This window comes from Furipterus horrens, unplaced genomic scaffold (assembly GCF_987537825.1).
Source record: "Furipterus horrens unplaced genomic scaffold, mFurHor1.1.pri manual_scaffold_4, whole genome shotgun sequence".
NCBI lineage: Eukaryota > Metazoa > Chordata > Mammalia > Chiroptera > Furipteridae > Furipterus > Furipterus horrens.
The window spans coordinates 17951810-17971038 of NW_028327174.1; the positions used below are offsets into that span (position 1 = coordinate 17951810).

At 36.3% G+C, this 19229-nt stretch overlaps 1 protein-coding gene and 1 pseudogene across 3 annotated transcripts in view; both read right to left on the minus strand.

The window, feature by feature from the left end:
* TMPO (thymopoietin) overlaps positions 1 to 19229 on the minus strand; it is a 31518-nt gene that overhangs the window by 3988 nt on the left and 8301 nt on the right. Inside the window, exons 2-7 of one of the 3 annotated variants that reach the window (XM_090272660.1) lie at positions 16074 to 16200; positions 12479 to 12637; positions 7181 to 7278; positions 776 to 895; positions 581 to 676; positions 51 to 161 (exon numbers count right to left, since the gene is read on the minus strand). In XM_090272660.1, coding sequence (XP_090128786.1) covers positions 51 to 161; positions 581 to 676; positions 776 to 895; positions 7181 to 7278; positions 12479 to 12637; positions 16074 to 16200 — 711 coding nt within the window. Of the gene's footprint in view, positions 1 to 50; positions 162 to 580; positions 677 to 775; positions 896 to 7180; positions 7279 to 8796; positions 11526 to 12478; positions 12638 to 16073; positions 16201 to 19229 lie in introns of those variants that run through there. The other 2 variants (XM_090272661.1, XM_090272659.1) reach the window with 2 other exon arrangements.
* On the minus strand, positions 14471 to 14848 carry LOC150011202 (large ribosomal subunit protein eL34 pseudogene; annotated as a pseudogene).

The following is a 19229-nucleotide window of genomic DNA, read 5'->3' on the forward strand; positions in this document are numbered from 1 at the left end:
TCCTTTTTAAAAGATCAATGATGACATCGATCTAAATTTTAGTCATTTACTTCAGCTCTTGTCAATGGTTTCTTTGGTGTTCTTCTGGGTATGTCTGAGAATTCAGTGATTGGCAGAATGGGAGCTGCATGCTTGAAATTTCCAGTCACCCTATTGACAACCTGCCAAGATTCAAATTATTCAGACTCAGAATTATCCAAACATAACAAACACATGTTAAAAAAAAGAAATTTTATTTCTGTAATAATTGAACTTTCCCTTAATAAAAATTTAGGCAAAAGGACTCAGAAATGAACATATTCAATAGTTCTCACGTGTGAAGCCTCATCATACTTTAAATATTTTAGCAAAAAAGTATCCTTATAATACTTTGGATTCTTGCACAATGAATTAAATTTATATATCTAAATTGGCTATATTGAAAAAAATCTAAATTCAGACTTATATGAGGAAAATAAGATTAACATGTAATGTTTAAAAACATAAGTTTGAGATTTGCCAAAATTCACCACCTCCCCAATTCTAATTAAAGTGTAATTTACAAAGAATATCACTTGTATAGTTTATGAAATATATTTACTAAGGTTTCGTTGCTTGAAGCCATTATAGTTTCAGCTATGGGAGTACTCTCTGAAATTATTGCACCATCTATACGAAAATGTTCTGAAGTATCCACCTGTTAGTTTGAAAACAAAACAAAGACAATAAATATAAAATAATGACTAAAACCCTACCAATCTGAAAACCCAATTCTAAGCAATAAGCCTTGCATCACCCTTTTCCTCGGAGTTCTTCTTGACCCTCTTGTGGATTCCCTAGTTAATGCCTGCAGAGGTCCGCCTTTTGAAGATCCACTTGTCCATTCAGTCTCAGTTACTCCAGCTTGAGAATAGCTCTAATCAAGCATTGACACATTAAAAAGTCATATTCTAATATCAAACACTTTAATAATGGCCATATTAGCGCACTGAAAAGCCATGAAAAGTCTCCAAATGCCAGCATTTGCAAACAATGCTATGTCCTCAATATATTTCTATATGTAGTGACTGAACTGATACATACGTATCAGAGAACACTTAAAGTATTATAAAAATACACTCAAGAGTCCAATTACAGGAGCTCATAAATTTTAATAGAAATGAGGGGAGAAAAAGCAAATCAATTTATCACTGACTCCTGTGACTGCTGTTTGCTATTTGGCTATAGTATTGCAGCTACATCTCTGCTGAAACAAAAAGCAGGCTGAGGCTGAGCATGACTGACTTTGACTTATAAGAAAGTCACTTGCTACAAGTCAGTTCCCTTTTAAAAAGATACCAATTTTATAACTGTTAAAATAGATTAAAACATTATTATTTTCGTGCGGTTAGGATTATTTAAATAGAATCAGTCTAAATTATAATCCATATTTCCCAGGTGTCAAATTCTTCTTAGAAACAGACATTAAAATACAACAGCAACAAAAACCTGGTGTCACTCTTTTCATGAACACACACGCCTAAGAGTCACTGCCAAACCTCACTTAGTGCTGCCAACTCCTCACTACAGAAAGAAAGGCAGATAAGACCATTGTTACCTTCCAGTCCTTGATTTATTTCTCCCTGAAAAGCTGAGTAATTTTCCCTCACTTAAAAATGAAGTTAGCAGTCCTATAAAATAGCTTGAAAACCATTAAGACTAGTGCTTCTCAAACTGTAATGTGTGTATCAATCACACATTACAGCTTTTGTTTAATGTTGATTCTGATGCAGCAGCCCTAGGGTGAAGCCTGAGATTCTGCATCCCAAGTAACAAGTTATTCAACTTTGAAGCCACAATTACCAGATGATGCTTTTGAATTCTTTTAACTAGGAAACAGCAATCCATGATCAGTATATTAGAGTGCACTTATACTTTCACTTTTGCCTTCAAGCTAATATTTTATCTAGATAGCAGATGTTTTTATATCCAAGTCAGTGTTTATTAATTTTTAAGACAGATATATCTTCCTATTATCTTGGAACAAGATTGGTCATCCAATATATATGCTTATATGGCTGGAAGTATCAGTAGCAAACCCCAAAAGGCACAGACATAAGTTTCATAGAACTGATTTGAATATTTGAGTAGAAGGAAACAATAGTTTTAATCTCAATCCTGTAGCACAGTATCATCTGCGGAGCTTTAAAAAAAATACCAAGCCCTGGCTAGTGTGGCTCAGTGTATTGAGTGCCGGCCTGCGGACTGAGTCCTGGGTTGGGGGCGTGAGAGAACCAAGGAATCAATGTTTTTTTCCCGCCCTAAAATTAAATAAGTAAAATCTTTGAAAAAAAAAAAAAAGATTCAAATACCCAACACCAGCTTAGATCAATCAGTCAGAATCTAGAAGGCCTGTGCACAGTAAATTTTTACAGCTCCTGAGGGGATTCTAATGTACAGCCAGAGCTGAGTACTAGTTTAAGATTATATAACTGACTTATTATGCATCTCAAAGCCAAGTACTTTTTTTAAAACTACTTCCAACAATATTTTCTCTTCAATAATCAACTTCTTAATGCCAATAAATATAATACAACTATTTTAAAAATATTCTGGATAAAATATTCTATTTGGTATTATCAATGCATACTTTAAAGAATTTAAAACTACATTGCTTAAAAGCTCCAAAATAAAATTCACATTTATGCAATTGATACAATATAAACACCAGATATTTTACCTACGCACATGAAGGAAGAGGGCTGAGGAGATGTCCTTCTCCTTAAAATTAGTTATCTACCAAATTCCAGGACTTTCCATGTTATGTTTTATTTTAAATAAATAAATAAATAACCCCTTTATCAAAAAGTTTATCAAACCTCTACTAAAATATTGTGGTTAATAAAAAAAAGCCAAGTTCCATTTAATGATTCTTTTCTTCTGTGGAAGGAACCACAAGAAACTCATTAGTCACCTGTGGGAACAGAGGTGGGAGGGACACTTTCCCCTATAAGTTATTTAAGCTTTCCATTGTTCAGGTTTGTTAAATTCTTTAGTTGAGGACTATCACCCAATTTTATTCTTGACCATCATTATCTAATTTAGAATTAATCATCTTCACAGAAAACTAATTGACAACCTTTCATACAACCAGAAAAGATCTTCTGAATAATAAAAAAGAATTTTTCTCTACCAAACTCCACTATAAACTAACTTTAAGAAAACAGAATAAAAAAGAAAGAAAATAGAAGTAAAAATAATAAAATCATAATTCAATGTTATAACTACTTAGAAGATGGACTAATTACTGACTGAAAAGAAACTCACTGCTATATAAAATTAGTAGTTAATGTGCTTGCTATATGCTCTGTGGCCAAAATAAGAATTGTGCTGTCGTCTATTTTTCAGCAAGATATTCTATAAAAGCCCTGAATTTACCGTGGAGACAACATGGAGAAGAAATAAAAACCTTCTCACAATGCCATACAATAAGCTAACAGGTAAAAAGTTATTCAGGAGACTAGAAATCCCAGGGAGTAAAAAGCTACAAACATAAAATTTCCACAAAACTAGGTTATAAAAAATATAATCGGGTTAATTAAAAGCAGCAGCATATTTCTCCGTAAGAGGTAGGTACTTATACATTGCTGGTAGGAATACAAAATGCTTCAACTATTTTACCAACTATTATTTGGTAACATCTTGTAGAATCACCCAGCAATTTCATTTCCAGGTTTCCAGAAGATAAACTGAATAAAATATTAAATGATAAATGTAAAAGGCTATTCATTGGTTCTTCTCTGCATTATTGAAAAGAGCATATAACTGAAAACAATTCAAATATTCACCAAGAGTGGCTAAATAAATTACAATACATCCATTAAATGCAATATCAGATAGGCCTGCATTCATTAATTTGATGTATTCATGATTTATTTTCATTTTAAAAAATAAGTACTCCTACCTCTACCCACTGCAAAGGCCTAGAGGCAATGACAACCCAATAGGAAGGAACACCCTAGTATCCAGATTGAAGTTAGCATCCTCCGAGTAATATTCTCTATTAAAAGGATTAGGGTTCACCCTGGCCAGGTGTTCAGTTGGCTGGAGTGTCATTCAGCCCACCAAAAGGTTGTGGGTTTGCCCTGGCTGGTGTGGCTCAATGGATTGAGCGCCAGCCGGCAAACCGAAGGGCTGCCGGTTCGATTCCCAAGCGGGGCACATGCCTGAGTTGCCGGCCAGGTCCCCAGTTGGGGGCATGAGAGGGACAACCACGCACTGATGTTTCTCTCCCAATCTTCCGTCCTCCCTTCCCCTCTAATTAATTAATTAATATCTTTAAAAAAAGGATTGTGGGTTTGATCCCCAGTCAGGACCTCAAACAACTGATGGATGCTTCTCACATCACTGTTACTCTCTTCCCCCCTTCCTCTCTCTCTAAAATCAATTAAACATATCCTAGGAGTAAGGATTTTAATAAAAATGATTAGGGTTCTTTAGAAAAATGGCTGATATGATGAAAGTCAGGAAGTATATGAGCATCATGAGTCACCTTGATGTGCCAAAACCAAGAAACTATCGAAGACAAACAAGGTCAATAAAGGGAAACAGAAACTAACTCAGTAATTCCAAATAGCTAAAGATGGCACAATTTGAACATGAAAAAAAAGAATGACTGCAACCGATTATAAAATATATAAAAAATATACTATTACAAAACTTTTATTGATCATCTTTCAAAGCGACTAGGGCACTTTGATTTGAAAAGTGGAAAATGAAAGGCAAGAAGCAAACATTCTCCTGGCTCTTCTATATGAATTTTATTTCAAGGTAACTAAGCAGTACATGAAGGAAAAAAGTTCTTGATTAAAAAATTTTATTTCTGGCCCTGGCTGGTATGGCTCAGTGGACTGTGCGCCGACTGCAAACCAAAGGGTCGCCTGGATTGCAGGCCAGGTCCCCAGTTGGGGGTGCGCAAAAGCACACATTGATGTTTCTCTCCCTTTCTTTCTCCCTCCCTTTCTCTAAATATAGATAAAATAAAATAAAAAATAAATAAATAAAAATGAAAAAAGTTATTGATTAAAAAATTTCACTTATAGCCCTGGCTGGTGTGGATTGAGCGCCAGACTGCAAACCCAAAAGTCGCCAGTTTGATTTTCAGTCGGGGCACATGCCTGGGTTGCAGGCCACGCCCCCAGTCAAGAGCACGCAAGAGGCAACTGAATGATGTTTCTCTTCCTCTCTTTCTCTCTCCCTTCCCTTCTAAAAATAAATAAAATCTTAAAAAAAAAAAAAAAAAAAAAAAAAAAGCCATACCACCATTTCTCGTCAAAGAACCTAAACTGGAATCTAATCGACCCTATAATCTGTGCTATCCAATATGGTTAGTTACTAGCTCCATGTGGCAATTTAAAGTTATAAATTTAAATTTTAGTTTCTCAGCCACACTAGTCACATTTCAAGTATTCAACACACAAGTGGCTCAAGGCTACCATAATGGGCAGCAGATACAAAACATTTCCATCATCACAGAAAGGCCTATCACTTTTTCCTACTATAAATCTTAACTCCTAGACTACAGGAAATACAGGGTATAGAAGAGCAAATTAAATGACACTTGAATCAATCTGCCAAATCCAGAATGTAGTAAATTCTGTAGCAAACTGACCTGGTTTCTTTACTAAATGAAGGGAGGGGAAATAGTTGTAGTGGAAATAGCTACAGATTTAAGAGATTAAAATAAAACAACAACAACAAATATGTGGAGTCCTAATTTGAACAATTTAATAAGAGACATTTCTGAAACTTGCGGGATTATAAAGAATAATTTTACTACACGTGACCTAGCATTGAGTGTGCATATACCAAAATCTTAATGTTTGAAATGTCAGAGATTTGCTCTTGTGTACTCCAGCAAAAATAAAAATAAAACCAAAGAATCAAAAAAGCTAAGAGGTGCAGATGAAGATGATATAAAACTGATAAAATATTGACAACTGTTCAGGCTCTGTGACTGGAGGGTCATTAAATTCTTCCCCCCACTTTACTATGTTTTACATTTTGTATCTAAGGCCACTGTCTAATTCTGCCTGTCACTGTTTACACTGTCCTTCAGTTTAACTTCCCCAACTGAAACAATTACCTGTTAAACCATCTTTAATACCACCCTTCCTCCCTCCTTTTAACCTGTTATCTGACCAGTCACACATTGCTCATAGCACTATATCATCTTGCCTTAATACTCTGGGCCAACATTCTCCATGCTCGTCTATTTCAGTGTCCTTCTCCAGATTTTCCTAGCTTCTGCATCTGCATTTACTGCATCTTGCCTCACCCACAATAAAAAAACATAAACTTTCATCTAGAACAAGGAAAAAATAGTGGGGTCTCAGGACCAGTCTAGCTTGGGAGTTGAGGGAAAGGTCACAGAAGACAGGCAAAAATAAAAGCAAAATCAGAAACATACAAAGACAAAGACACAAATATAAAACCATTCCCCTGCCTTTTAAAGAAATTATATAAAAACTGCTTAGGCATTTCCACCTGTTAAAATATTCCTCTTAGACAAATATCATAGAATTTCACTTTTAGGTGGAATCTAAAACACAAAATAAAACAGAAACAGACTCATAGATGCAGAGAACAAACTGATGGCTGCCAGATGAGAGAAGGCTTCAGGGCTGTGTGAAAGAGGCAAAGGGACTGAGAAGTACAGACTGGTGGTTACAGAGTAGTCATGGGGACGTAAAGTACAGCATAAGGAACACAGTCAATAATATTGTGATAACTATGGATGCCAGGTGGATACTGGACTTGTCGAGAGTGAAACTGTAAATTATATAAATGTCTAACCACTATGCTGTACACATGAAACTAACATAATATTGAACATCAACTGTAACTGAAAACAAAAAGATCAACACTAAAATATAATTTTATCTTAAGAAGCAGTATGATTGGCTTTAAACCATGCTTAGCACAGAACCAAACATAAATGAGATGTTAAACACTTGCTTTTGTAGTAAGCACAGCTACACTACTGACAAAAACACACAAAATTTAGATTTCTAATGCCATTTAATGAATGGTGGAATGAACACTTTATTTAGTGCGCTGAAATCTGAGTGTCAACTATTAGCCAACAACTGGGACACAGGCGCATGAGTCCTGCCTGGAGATTACTTACACCTGAATATAGCGATCATAAAACTAAAGATACCTGATTGTGCTCAACTCTTCTTTGCTTGAGTGTTACTGAAGTCTTTGCTCTGCCCTTTAGTGGTTCTCTCTTCTCAAGCTTGAGCTCTATTTTAGAGTCTGGAAATAACATTGGAGAAACCATTATTCTCTGAAACATACAATAAACTACAACCATCTTGATTATCATTTGGAATGCTGGTTTTAGGCACATTAATATGTAAAACAAGTTGTCTATTGGTATTATCTTAACAGACCAAAACTGTTTAACTGCAATTTCTGACTTAAAAATTTTTTTCTTTTCCATTTTTATTTTATTACATTTCTTTTTCTCTCCTCCACTCCTTAAACTGATCAGGACTTCCTATTGTCCTTCCCCTTTTCTGGAACTAAACAGCCTGAAACAAAGTAAATTCAAACTGCTCCCATGGAGGTTTTTCTAAAAACAATTTAATGTGGGGAAGAAAAATATTAAAATACATAGTTGTTACCATTCTTTTGTCCATACAGTGCAAAGGTTATTACACTGGAATTTGGAATATGAAGAAAAAAGCCACAGAGAATTTAAAGATGTATGGTACCAAGCTTCTAATAACAATAAGTGCAATGATGTTAACACATAAGTGCAGTTTAAGTCTTTCCTCCCTTCTTTTTACCATGATTATAAAAAACCTAGGTACAGTTGAGGAGGTAAGGAGGAATCTCGCTGGCAGAAAAGTACAACCAACCATAGTTGCTTCTGCTCCTCCCCGTAATACAAATAACATTTCTCTCAAGAGAAGCTAGGGCGTATGTATTACTCAGCATACCACCTAATGGTTAACAACTCAAATATGTATATCTTTTTATAGGCTTCAATATTCCATTCCCATAGTCTTGAATATATCACCATTTGAAGAGCTGGATTTATTAAAAGACTTGATATAAATTTTAGTTAACTTCCACATTTTGTGGCCATTTATCATCACATTGCAAAATGTCAGTTGTTACTTCTAAAACTTGTTACCTAAAACTTTACTTTCTCACTCGAGACAAAAGTGTAGTTAATCGTTAAAAGCTTTGTTTTGCACAAACTCAATGCAGTTGTACTAAAAAGTACTCAAGATAGCTATGTGTCTTGCTAATTATCTAGCACTAGTCAGTCCAGCATCTACTTGCGAGTTTCCCAAAAATAAACAACTAATTTTTACTTTTAGCATGACAGTTCAAACAGTTTGATCTTTCTTTAGGAGCAAGGTAGCAACTCTGTCCCCCTCCCAACACACCTATTAATAGATCTAGCAATATATCTATATTTGGGACACTCCTTAGCATTATAAAACCTTAGGCTTTGTTAACTCAGATTCTAAGAATTAGAAAGCATCCAAAGAACCCAATAGTAGTTGAGTAGAAATTGATTGAAACAAATAATGTATCTGGTTTCATCTTAATTCCTCTTACAAATTTTAAATTTCAATAGCCAATAAAAAACATGGTCCTTAAATACAAAAGGACAACAATGTTTAGAATATTTTCAACTACACTGTTGTAATGTCAAGTGAGTTTCAATGATGAAATGATAAAGGAATGTTCATCTACAAACATCTAACTTATTTTAACTCCAAGAATAAAACACACATGTTGCTGGAGACCACACAAAACTGTTCAAATTTAACAACTTTATTGAGTTTGCAGAAGCATTCTACAGTAATACATTTTTAAGGTCACATAGCACTTAGTAGGTACATGTATACATGTACATTACTGAAGACAAATCACAAATAAAATCACTCCACAAAGCTGCAAAGATGGACAGGGGTAGTCTAAGAATATAGGAATAACCAAGGTCATATTTTACTTATACTTAATACTACTATTTCCATAAAAATACAAAGAAATTCAATTATCAAATGCTTCTACAGTTACTCTCTCTCATCTTACAATCAGAAATGAAAACACAAGATAATATATTGTTTTATATAAACACAAAGACACTAGGATATAGCATTATTTCTTATGACTTTAAAAAACCTCCAACTAACTTAAATCTTAAATTTGCCTTTAGAACTTAGACTAAACCTATGAACTACAACATACCTTGAAAGTGTTCATTAAGAGCCCCATCTTTCCAGGGCCTGGTTCATCTAATAAACTACAGTAATGGTGAGAATGTACTATCCTACAGTATTATGGTTTCGAGCAGTATTTCTTAAAGTGTGGTCCACAAACCATTGGCCACCAGTCCATGGAGAAAAGAGGCACTTAACAACAGAATGTAGGTCAGCACTGTTTTCTCTATCAATAAATTTTTACCAAAAATACAAAAAATAAACCCTGTCCTTGATCTAAAGTGTCTCTAGATTCAAATTCTGGTGCACGCTTATCTTGCCTGTGGAACAGTAACAATGTGTATACTGGGACATTGAGTTGCAATGATCTAGAATAGAATACTATGAATGATACTGTAGACAAGTAAAAAACAAACAAAAGTGAAAAAAATAAAAGAAAAATGTAGACAAGTATAGAAAGTAAAAAGATTAAGAACTATGAAGACTTATATTCTAATTAAAAGAATTTTCTTAGTTTTGAAGAGTTGTAAAATCTTAGGCAAAATTGGACTATTTGAGATAAAAATGTGATCTACAAAGCTTTAATTTTATCAGGTTTCTATCTGTACAACCTTTTTAAAAAGGCAGTTTTATGTGAGCAATTATTTTAAACTATAACTCAATGGGTAGAAGCTGGACACTTTGAAATTAGCCCCATTAAGAAACTAAAAAGACCTTAAAAACTTTTTTGCTTTAAAAGTAGTACTTAAAATTTCCTAGAAAATCTAAGTTCCCAATTTCAAAGATAAAATGGATCCCTTTACTTTTAATGTTATTAGCGTTTATTTCCACGCTTTTTAACTACTTTGTATACTTCTCCTCCAAACAATGTCCCACCTTTAAAGGGAGTAACAGCCAGCTTATTCTTAAGAGCTGGATTAATGCTACAATCCTTCAGCCAGAGATAACGGCGACCTAAAGTGGAAGATCCCATGGTATGGGCAGCCATCTTTACTTCATCAAATGCAGCTTCACAAAGAAATGAGGCTGCATCATATGTTTTGCTCAGAATCCCGAGTGCCTGGTGGCTCTGACTAGGATCTGAGCTAAGAATTTGTGCAGCCTGACTAATGTCAGCCTGCATAGCCCGAGCTACAAAGGCAGTATGGGTTGCAATCTGCAATGCTGATGCTGCAGCTTCATATGTTCTACAAAGTGCTAAGTCCACCTGTTTATCAGCTGAAGCTATCTGAATACCTGCTGGTGGAGTGGCTTCAGAAATGAACCCCAGGATTTCATCATCTACTTTCGGAACTGATAAAAGCTGCGTTGCCTCTTTGGAAGAAACTGGATACTTGCATGCCAAAGAAGGCGGCTGCCTGTCAATTTGCTGCCACTCCTCTTCAATTACTTTTAAAATAGATTCATGGAAAGGAAAAGACAGCTCTGGGGCATCTACTTTATCATGCTGTGGTTGCTTAGACATTTCTATGCCTAACGTAGCAAGTGAGTGAGAGACAATAGTTTTGGCAAAAGAAGACATCAGCTCAGATCCATGTATATTTTTAAATGCCACAGAGGAACCTGAATCCTTTTCCTCTGACTTTTTACTGAGTCTAGGCAATTTTCGTGGAGGAGAGAGGGATTCAGTTTCTTGAAAATTAGATCGATCAATTCTCTTCCATATGTTTTCTATATCCAGTGAGGGTATAGAGTTAGAAGTTCCGGGCAAACTACCTACCCCACTCTGGACCAACAGAGAATTGACATAATCTCTGATTGCCTGACCAAGTGGTGGAGAAATTACTTGTGATCTCTCAGACTCTTCTAGTATTTTCCTTGAACTGGAGAGAATTGACTGGCTTGAACCATGGGACCTCTCAGTACATAATGGTCGAGTTCCACTTTTCTCTCCACAGTTAATATTTTCTACTATTTCTGTAGAGCAAGTAGTGGTGGTTTCTTTAATCAGTGAAGGAGAAGCTGCAGCTGAGACCAACATGGCAGCGAGTTCATGCTGAGAAGATGTCGAAGAACTTTTCTCTAAACATCTATAATGGCTAGAATCAGAGGACACAAACAAATTCCCTCCAGAAGCTAACTTCTGCAACTGTTCCCTGCCAGGCAAGGCTGTGGCAATAAGAGGTTCCCTAGGTGGGTCTCCCTTAGAAGCATGTACTTTCTTAGCTGCCTGTAGTTCAGTCCTGCCCAAAGGAGGACGGGGGGAGATTTCAGGAAAAGAAATACCCTGAAAAAATCCACCAGAGGGAGTAGTTTGAAGTTCAGAAAAAGGAACAAAATCCCTAGTGGACTTCACTTTCTTGTGTTCTTTCTTCTTTCCTGTAGAGGCAAAAGAGGCAGGAAGTTTAAGCATTACTTGTGTTTAAGCTGATTTTATTCTTTGCCTCCTTGCTAACATAGTGCTGTTGAAGGAAAAGACTCTATTTCATATTCTGAATAACCAATTTGATAGACTATGCCCTGGCAGCAATGCTTATGGAGGTATTAGGCAATTTAGGTTGAATTAAATAACCATGAAATCAACAAACATGCCATATAAATGAATTAAACATTTATAAATATCAACTTGTTCTTATAACAAATTTTAAAAGGTCGTTTATTTTTTGTACTATTTTCAAAAATATTTAAATACCATGGTCCAATTTTCTTAAAATAGTCTACTAAAAGATGTCACAATATTTGCTCTACAGTTGCCTTGAAAAAAGATTATCTAGCAAAAACTGTAAATTTAAATGCCTACCAAGAGAACAGAGAAAACATGCCACATGTAAATAACAATAATATATAATAATTACAAGGAATAAAACAGATATGTAATAATGAGATCTTGGTAACAGTGCAAAGAAAAGTGACAGGATTTAGTATATCATTTATATGGACCTTTTAAAGTACAAAATAATACCATGTATTAAATAGATGCATATAAAAATATTTTAAAAAGGGCTTCTATGGAGAGGATATTTGGAAAGGGGTATGTGGAAGAACTTTGTCTTTATTTGTAATATTTTATTTCCTTAGAAAAATGAGATTTGAAGCAAAAAAGACACAGGTACCTTGGTAATTTTAGGTGACAGAAAATTAGACATTTGTACTTTTCTGTTTGAGTTCTCAACAAAATCTATTTAAATCAAATTACCTGGAAAACTAATGATATGAACAAAAATTACATATATCTTCGTAATAATTTAAATTTTATCTTCTTCACGGTTACTGTATCGTATCAGTCTGGAAAAAAATCCCATCTATTTGATTAACATCATTAAAATTTTTACCTTCCTCATTGTCACTGTATCTGTCAGAGTCATTACTTCCATTCTGTCTTGTATTTTCTGCTGAAGAAGAAATTGTTGGCAAAGGAGTAGAAGATCTTGATTCGGTTCCCTGCTCCCTCAGTTTCAACAACTTTTTCTCATATAGCTTCCTGGTTGTTCCTGTATTAAGGCAAAACTCGCTTTAGTACTTGTATTGTCTTATTTAAGATCCGGCTCAAGCCAGATCTTTAGCAACGTTAAAATGTTACTTTCACTCTTTCCTTTCTAAATTTAGGTCCTTAAAAATACCAGATAATGAGCAGTGGCTGGTGTGGCTCAACGGATTGAGCACCAGACTGCAGATCAAAAGGTTGCTGGTTTGATTCCTGGTCAGGGCACATGCCTGGGTTGTGGGCCAGGTTCCCAGATAGGGGCATGAGAGAAGCAACCCATCGATGTTTCTCTCTCTCTTTCTCCCTCCTTTCCCCTCTCTCTAAAACAAAACAAAACAAACAAAAAACACATACAATGAATAATTTATAAAAAGATGTCTTTATGGTATTTTAACACATAACCACAACATTTCTTTTCTGGCATAGAATACATAGTAGATTGTTATAAGTCTATTAGATAACAGCTGAAGAGCCATATACAACTGAGTATTTTTTGCCTGAAAGTTCTGGACTTTGTATTTTTCTCCAGTACTATATACAGTAGTTTAAAACAACAACACAACAACAAATTTTATTAACAGATTGTATGCCTCTCAATTACTGTGATTAAAAACCCCACAACTCTTAAGAGAATAATACACCTATAAACAGCCATCCAGTTCTGAGAAAAGACTATAAATCACATTTTTACGTTTTATATGTTTGACATGATGTTGGTTGGAATATACAAAATTTCAGTCATACAAGAAAATAAGTTCTGGAATTCAAATGCATAAATATTATGTATATTTAAGGTGTTAAATTACATTTAAATGTACCTACCCGCAGTTAAAATGACCTTTCATGAAAAGTGTAGAAAACTTTTAGAAACAAAACATCCCAAAATATTATATAAGTATTCTTAAAATGAACAGGTAGAGATGGAGAAATGCTGGTCAGAGGGTACAAAATTTCAGTTATGCAAAATGAGTAAGTTTAGAAATTACTGATAACTGACTACACGAGGTCTGTCCAGAAAAAGTCCAGCCATTGTCAATATGAGAATGTTCACGACACTGATGTAACCTGGCAGCCAAAGAGAGTGGACTGGAATGCACATGTGTGAATAATGACCACTTCATTGTACTAGTCAGTGGGGGCAATAGAGGCTGTTGAGTGAACATGTGTACAGTGTGGCCATCATATTCAAAATGACTGAGCAAGTACAGCAACAAGTCTGCATCAATCTTGAACATTCCTCTGTGGAAACAATTCAATTCAGAAGGCCGCAACTATGGGCAACTGGTGACAGGCAGCATCATCACAACAATGCGCCCGCTCATGCATCACGTCTTGTGCAGAGTTTTTTTGCAAGACATCAAATCACCCACGTGACTCATCCCCCCTACGGCCCAGATTTGGTGCCCTGTGATTTCTGGCTTTTCCCAAAACTAAAATCACCTTTGAAAGGGAAGAGATTTCAGGCTATTGATGAGATTCAGGAAAATATTACGGAGTAGCTGGTGGCAATTGGGAGAATTGTGTGAAGTCCCAACATGCCTGCTTTCAAGGGGGTTGAGGCATCATTATCCTATGTACAATGTTTCTTATATCTTTTTCAATAAATGTTTCTATTTTTCACGTTACATGACTGGGTACTTTCTGGACAGACCTCGTAAGGTCTACCTTCTTACCAAGGTAGACCTTAAGCACCCTTACTACACACAAAAGAAAATTATGTGAGGTGATGGACATGTTAATTAGTTTGACTATGGTTATTTCACAATGATTATGTGTACTGAAACATCAAGTTGTACATCTTTTTTTTTCCTTTTAATTATTTTTATTACTATAAAAAGTGTCATTTTAATTTAGCTTTCTGACTCTGTGCTTGTGCCTTCAATACTTTCACAATTTTCTGCTCCTCAATAAGGAAAGCACATTTGATCCTGTCACAGACACATTTAGCACACATGGATCCACCATAGGCCCTGTTGACATGTTTTTTCGTTTTAGACAACCTTATTAGAACTTTAGGCTTCATGGCACAAACTCCGCGAAGTCGAGCTGGGCACACGCCACATGCATATTTTGGTGCTTTCCTAACCTTTTTGGTATAAAGGTAAACAATTCAATTGCCAGGGGTTCGGGACAACCTGGTTTTGTTAGAGGCTGTATTGTAGGACAGCCTCCGACAGTATGTCAAACTCTGGACCATTGCAAATGCCTAACGACACTGTTCCCGAAGACACGTTGTACATCTTAAACATACACAGGTTTGTCAATTATACCTCAATACAGCTGGGGAAAAAATGAACAGCTAGTATATAAACATGTAATTTAATATATGTTGACAATAATACACATTTTTCAACATCTCCATTTTGAAATTTTAAATATTTAAATTTAAAAAGGGTATCAGCTCTGGCTGGTATGGCTCAGTGGATTGACGGTCGCCCTGCAAACCAAAGGGTCATTGGTTCAATTCCCAGTCAGGGCACAGGCCTGGGTTGTAGGCCAAGTCGCCAGCTGGGGGAATGCGAGAGGCAGCTGATTGCTGTTTCTTTCCCACATCATGGTTTTCTCCCTCTTTCTCCCTGCTTTCCCCTATCTCTAAAAATAAATAAATAAAATCTTAAAAAAAAAAAAAAGGGTATCAAATGTTGCCTGGTTATTATATTAATAAGCAAATATTATCTATGTAGACAGCTGTTAAATAAAACAAAAGACAAGACTCTAATAAATCTTTGCCTGCGACGACACTTTAGAACAAATTCACAACTCTCCAGTGTTCAAACTTTTACATTACCCAGAAGAGTATAGAGTATGTAGGCCTTCCTCCTCCTGACGTTTATTGCCATGATCCTCCAAAATAAAGGCATGAACAACCTTGCTAAATCACCAAACGTAAGCAAAGGATGAAAATCCAGTATACTTAGTTCCAAATTTTCTCCTTTTAGTTTATTCTTCAGGGTATCATTCTTGAATTCCAATTAAAATAACTCTTAAGACAGTTTTAGGGGCTTCATTATATATCTGAGCATCATTTGTGATTCTCCCATGCACACATATAAAAAGGTATTTTTAATGATAACTGAAAATGCCAGGAATTGAGTAACTTGAGTTATATTAACAAGTCTGTCACTAAATTACTGATTTGAATAAATTTGGCCAACCATGTTACCTCAGATTTTCCTGACATATAAGGTGCATGTGTCTCATGAGGTAGTGTGTAATATGAGCACCATATGAAGGAATCTTGACAAGAGAGGAAATCCTGGGGATTATTTAATTCAATTCCTTCAATTTATTTCCCTCATACAGTTAAAAAACCTAAGATCCTGGTCATATGAATGAGTAATGACAGACTGACCCTTAGAACCCAAACACCTCCTAGACAAAAAGAGAAAAAAACAATTTAGAGCACTGCTTCATAGAAGATATTTGAAATTTTATCACCTTACCTACAATAGGGCCAGGATTCACCCCATATTTCACAAGCTGATCCTGAAGATCTTCATTAGTGAGCTCTGTAACATCTAAATCATCTTTGTCTTCCACTCTGGGTTTATCAGTTTTCTTTGTGGCTTTCTGTAAACAAAGTAATTATCATTTACAAACGAATTTTAAAATGTTCATTTACTGTATATTAACACTGTACACAATAAACATGAAAATTCACCTTCAAGTTGACTTAAGTTATATTAAGCCTTGGAAATTTGATTAAATTAAAAGTAACACACTGGACCTCTGGTCAAGATGGCAGCGTAGGCAGACATGGCTTGCCTCTTCACACAACCACATCAAAATTACAACTAAAGTACAGAACAACTATCATTCAGAACCATCAGAAATTGAGTTGAATGAAGTCTGACAACTACAGAATTAAAGAAACCACATCTATCCAAACTTGTAGGAGGGGTGCAGATGCAAAACGGGCTGGTGTCTCCACCATGTGTGGTGGGTAAAAAATCAGGAGCAGTAGCCTGGGAGCAAGGAGTCCTGGTCCCACAGCAGGGTTCCAGCACCAGGAAGCTAAGTCCCCACAACTTCTGGATGCAAAAACCAGTGGGATTGAGTCAATGGAAGAAACTGCTGGAACCCCAAGCAGTTCCTCTTAAAGAACCTACACATGGATTCACCTACTCAGACTCAGTCCCTCTGAGCTTCCGTACCAGAGTAGCAGCTTGAAAGGCACCAGTGGTATACAGGCATTGAGGCAAGCAGAGACCATTGTTTCTTTCTAAACCCTCCCCCCACAGAGCTGGCAAGCTGGTACCAGTATCAAGACTCCATCAGCCTGGTTAATACTATTTGTTCTCCCTTTGGAGATCCCCAGAGACTCTGCCCCACCCAACTTATAGACCCCCCCCCCCACAAGCTGCTTTTACATATGAATGGCTGGTCTTGGCTCATGCTTCATAACTGCTTAAATCCTATCAAACAAGCCACAGCTGGCCTCAGTGAGCCCCAGGCCCAGCACTAGCAGCAGCCAGCCTAGTTTCACAGCTTGGCTACACCAGGGAATTTCCAAGCCCAGCACAAGTAGCAGCCATCTCAGATTGCTTTACAGCTCAGGCATGGTGGCCCTGGACAAAACACAGGTGAGGGCTGACCTTGGCTGCACCACCTGGAAAATCCCTAGGTCAGGACACCAAGTGAACAGCTAACAGACCACATCGGAGCAACAGCACCCTGCCCCTGCACAGCGGGGTGTGGTTGGTGGTCAGTGCTCACAGCCAATCCTTGCCCCTGATTGGCCTGGGTAAATCCCTCCCATTGACCTGCCAACAGCAATCAATGCTCAATTACAAGAGGAGGGTGTACTCAGCCCACACAAAGGGTACACCTTGAGTACCCAGCTTTGGTGATAGGGAAGGCTGTGCCACTGGACCCTACAGGACACCTACTAATTAGGCCACACTGCCAAGAGATAGGGTGTCATAGCAGCCCTACCTAATACATAGAAACAAACACAGGGAGGCTGGCAAATTGAGGGGGCAAAGAAATATGGCCCAAATTAAAGAACAGCTCAAGAGTCCAGAAAAAGAACTAAACAAAATGGAAATAGCCAACCTATCAGAGGCAGAGTTCAAAACACTGGTTATAACAAAGCTCAAGGAACTTAGTGAGGACCTCAACAGCATAGGAAAGAGCCAGTCAGAAATGAAGTATACACTAATTGAAACAAAGAACAATTTACAGGGAAAGAACAGTACAGGGGATGAAGCTGAGTTTTAAATCAATAATTTGGAACATAAAACCAATCAGAATAAGAAAAGAATCCAAAATCAAAACAAAACACAGCAAAACAAAAATAATGATAGTATAAGGGACTTCTGGGAAAACTTCCAGCATTCCAACATTTGCATTATAGGAGTGCCAGAAGAAGAGAAAGACCAAGAAATTGGAAATCTATATGAAAAAATAAGGAAAGAAAAGTTCCCTAATTTGGTGAAGGAAAAAGACATGCAAGTCCAGGAAGCACACAGAGTCCCAAACAAGACTGATGCAAACAGGTCCACTCTAAGACACATCATAATCAAAATGCCAAAGTTAAAGACAAAGAGAGACTCTCAAAAGCAGCAAGAGAAAAGAAGTTACCTACAGTGGAGTTCCCTAAGACTGTCACAGCTGATTTTTCAAAAGAAACTTTGCAGGCTAGAAGGGATTGGCAAGGAATATTCAAAGTCATGGAAAGCAGGGACGTACGGCCATGATTGCTTTACCCAGCAAAGCTATTGTTTAGAATTAAAGGGCAGATAAAGAGCTTCCCAGACAAGAAAACACTAAAGGAGTTCATCAACACCAAACAATTATTATATGAAATGTTAAAGGGACTTATTTAATGAAAAAAGTACAAAACTGAATAAAATGGCAAAAAAATATATCAGCAATTGAATCTAAAAATCATACTAAGCAAACTAGAACAGAGACAGAATCATGGATACGGAGAGCATTTTGATGGTTGCCAGGTGGGAGCAGGGTGTGGGGGAAAGGGTCAAGAAGTGAGGGGATTAAGAAGAACAAATAGGTAGTTACAGAATAGACATGGGGATATAAAGTACAGTATAGGACATGGAGTAGCCAAAGAATTTACATGCATGACCCATGGACATCAACAACAGTGAGGGGATTACTGAGAAAATGGGGGGTTATGGGTGGAGGGGGCAAAGGGGATAAAAACACAAAGACAACTGTAATAGCATAATCAATAAAATATAATTAAAAAAATAATGAAAGTAACTCATTGTTTGGAAATATTTGCTAAGTTTGCTTATAATTATACAAACTTAATACCCAAGAGAGCAACTCAAGTTTTAAAGACATAATTGTTAAAATAGTCAGTTTGGCTAACCTGTCTAAAGAGGACATGATAGCAAAAGAAATTCAAACGAGCAAATACTTTTAAATATTTTCATCCAGATAATTCTAAATACAATTCATTACTGGCCTCTTTTAATAATATTTGTATAAATCAATCTAAAAGTTTAAGACTTTACCTAAAGGTATATAAAAATGATTTCCTTTGAATAAGCACAGCAGAATTTAAAAGCTCAAATGAATACTCTTCTTGTGATAGTGGACTTTGGTAGCCAGTGTTTGACCCATGAAGGAAG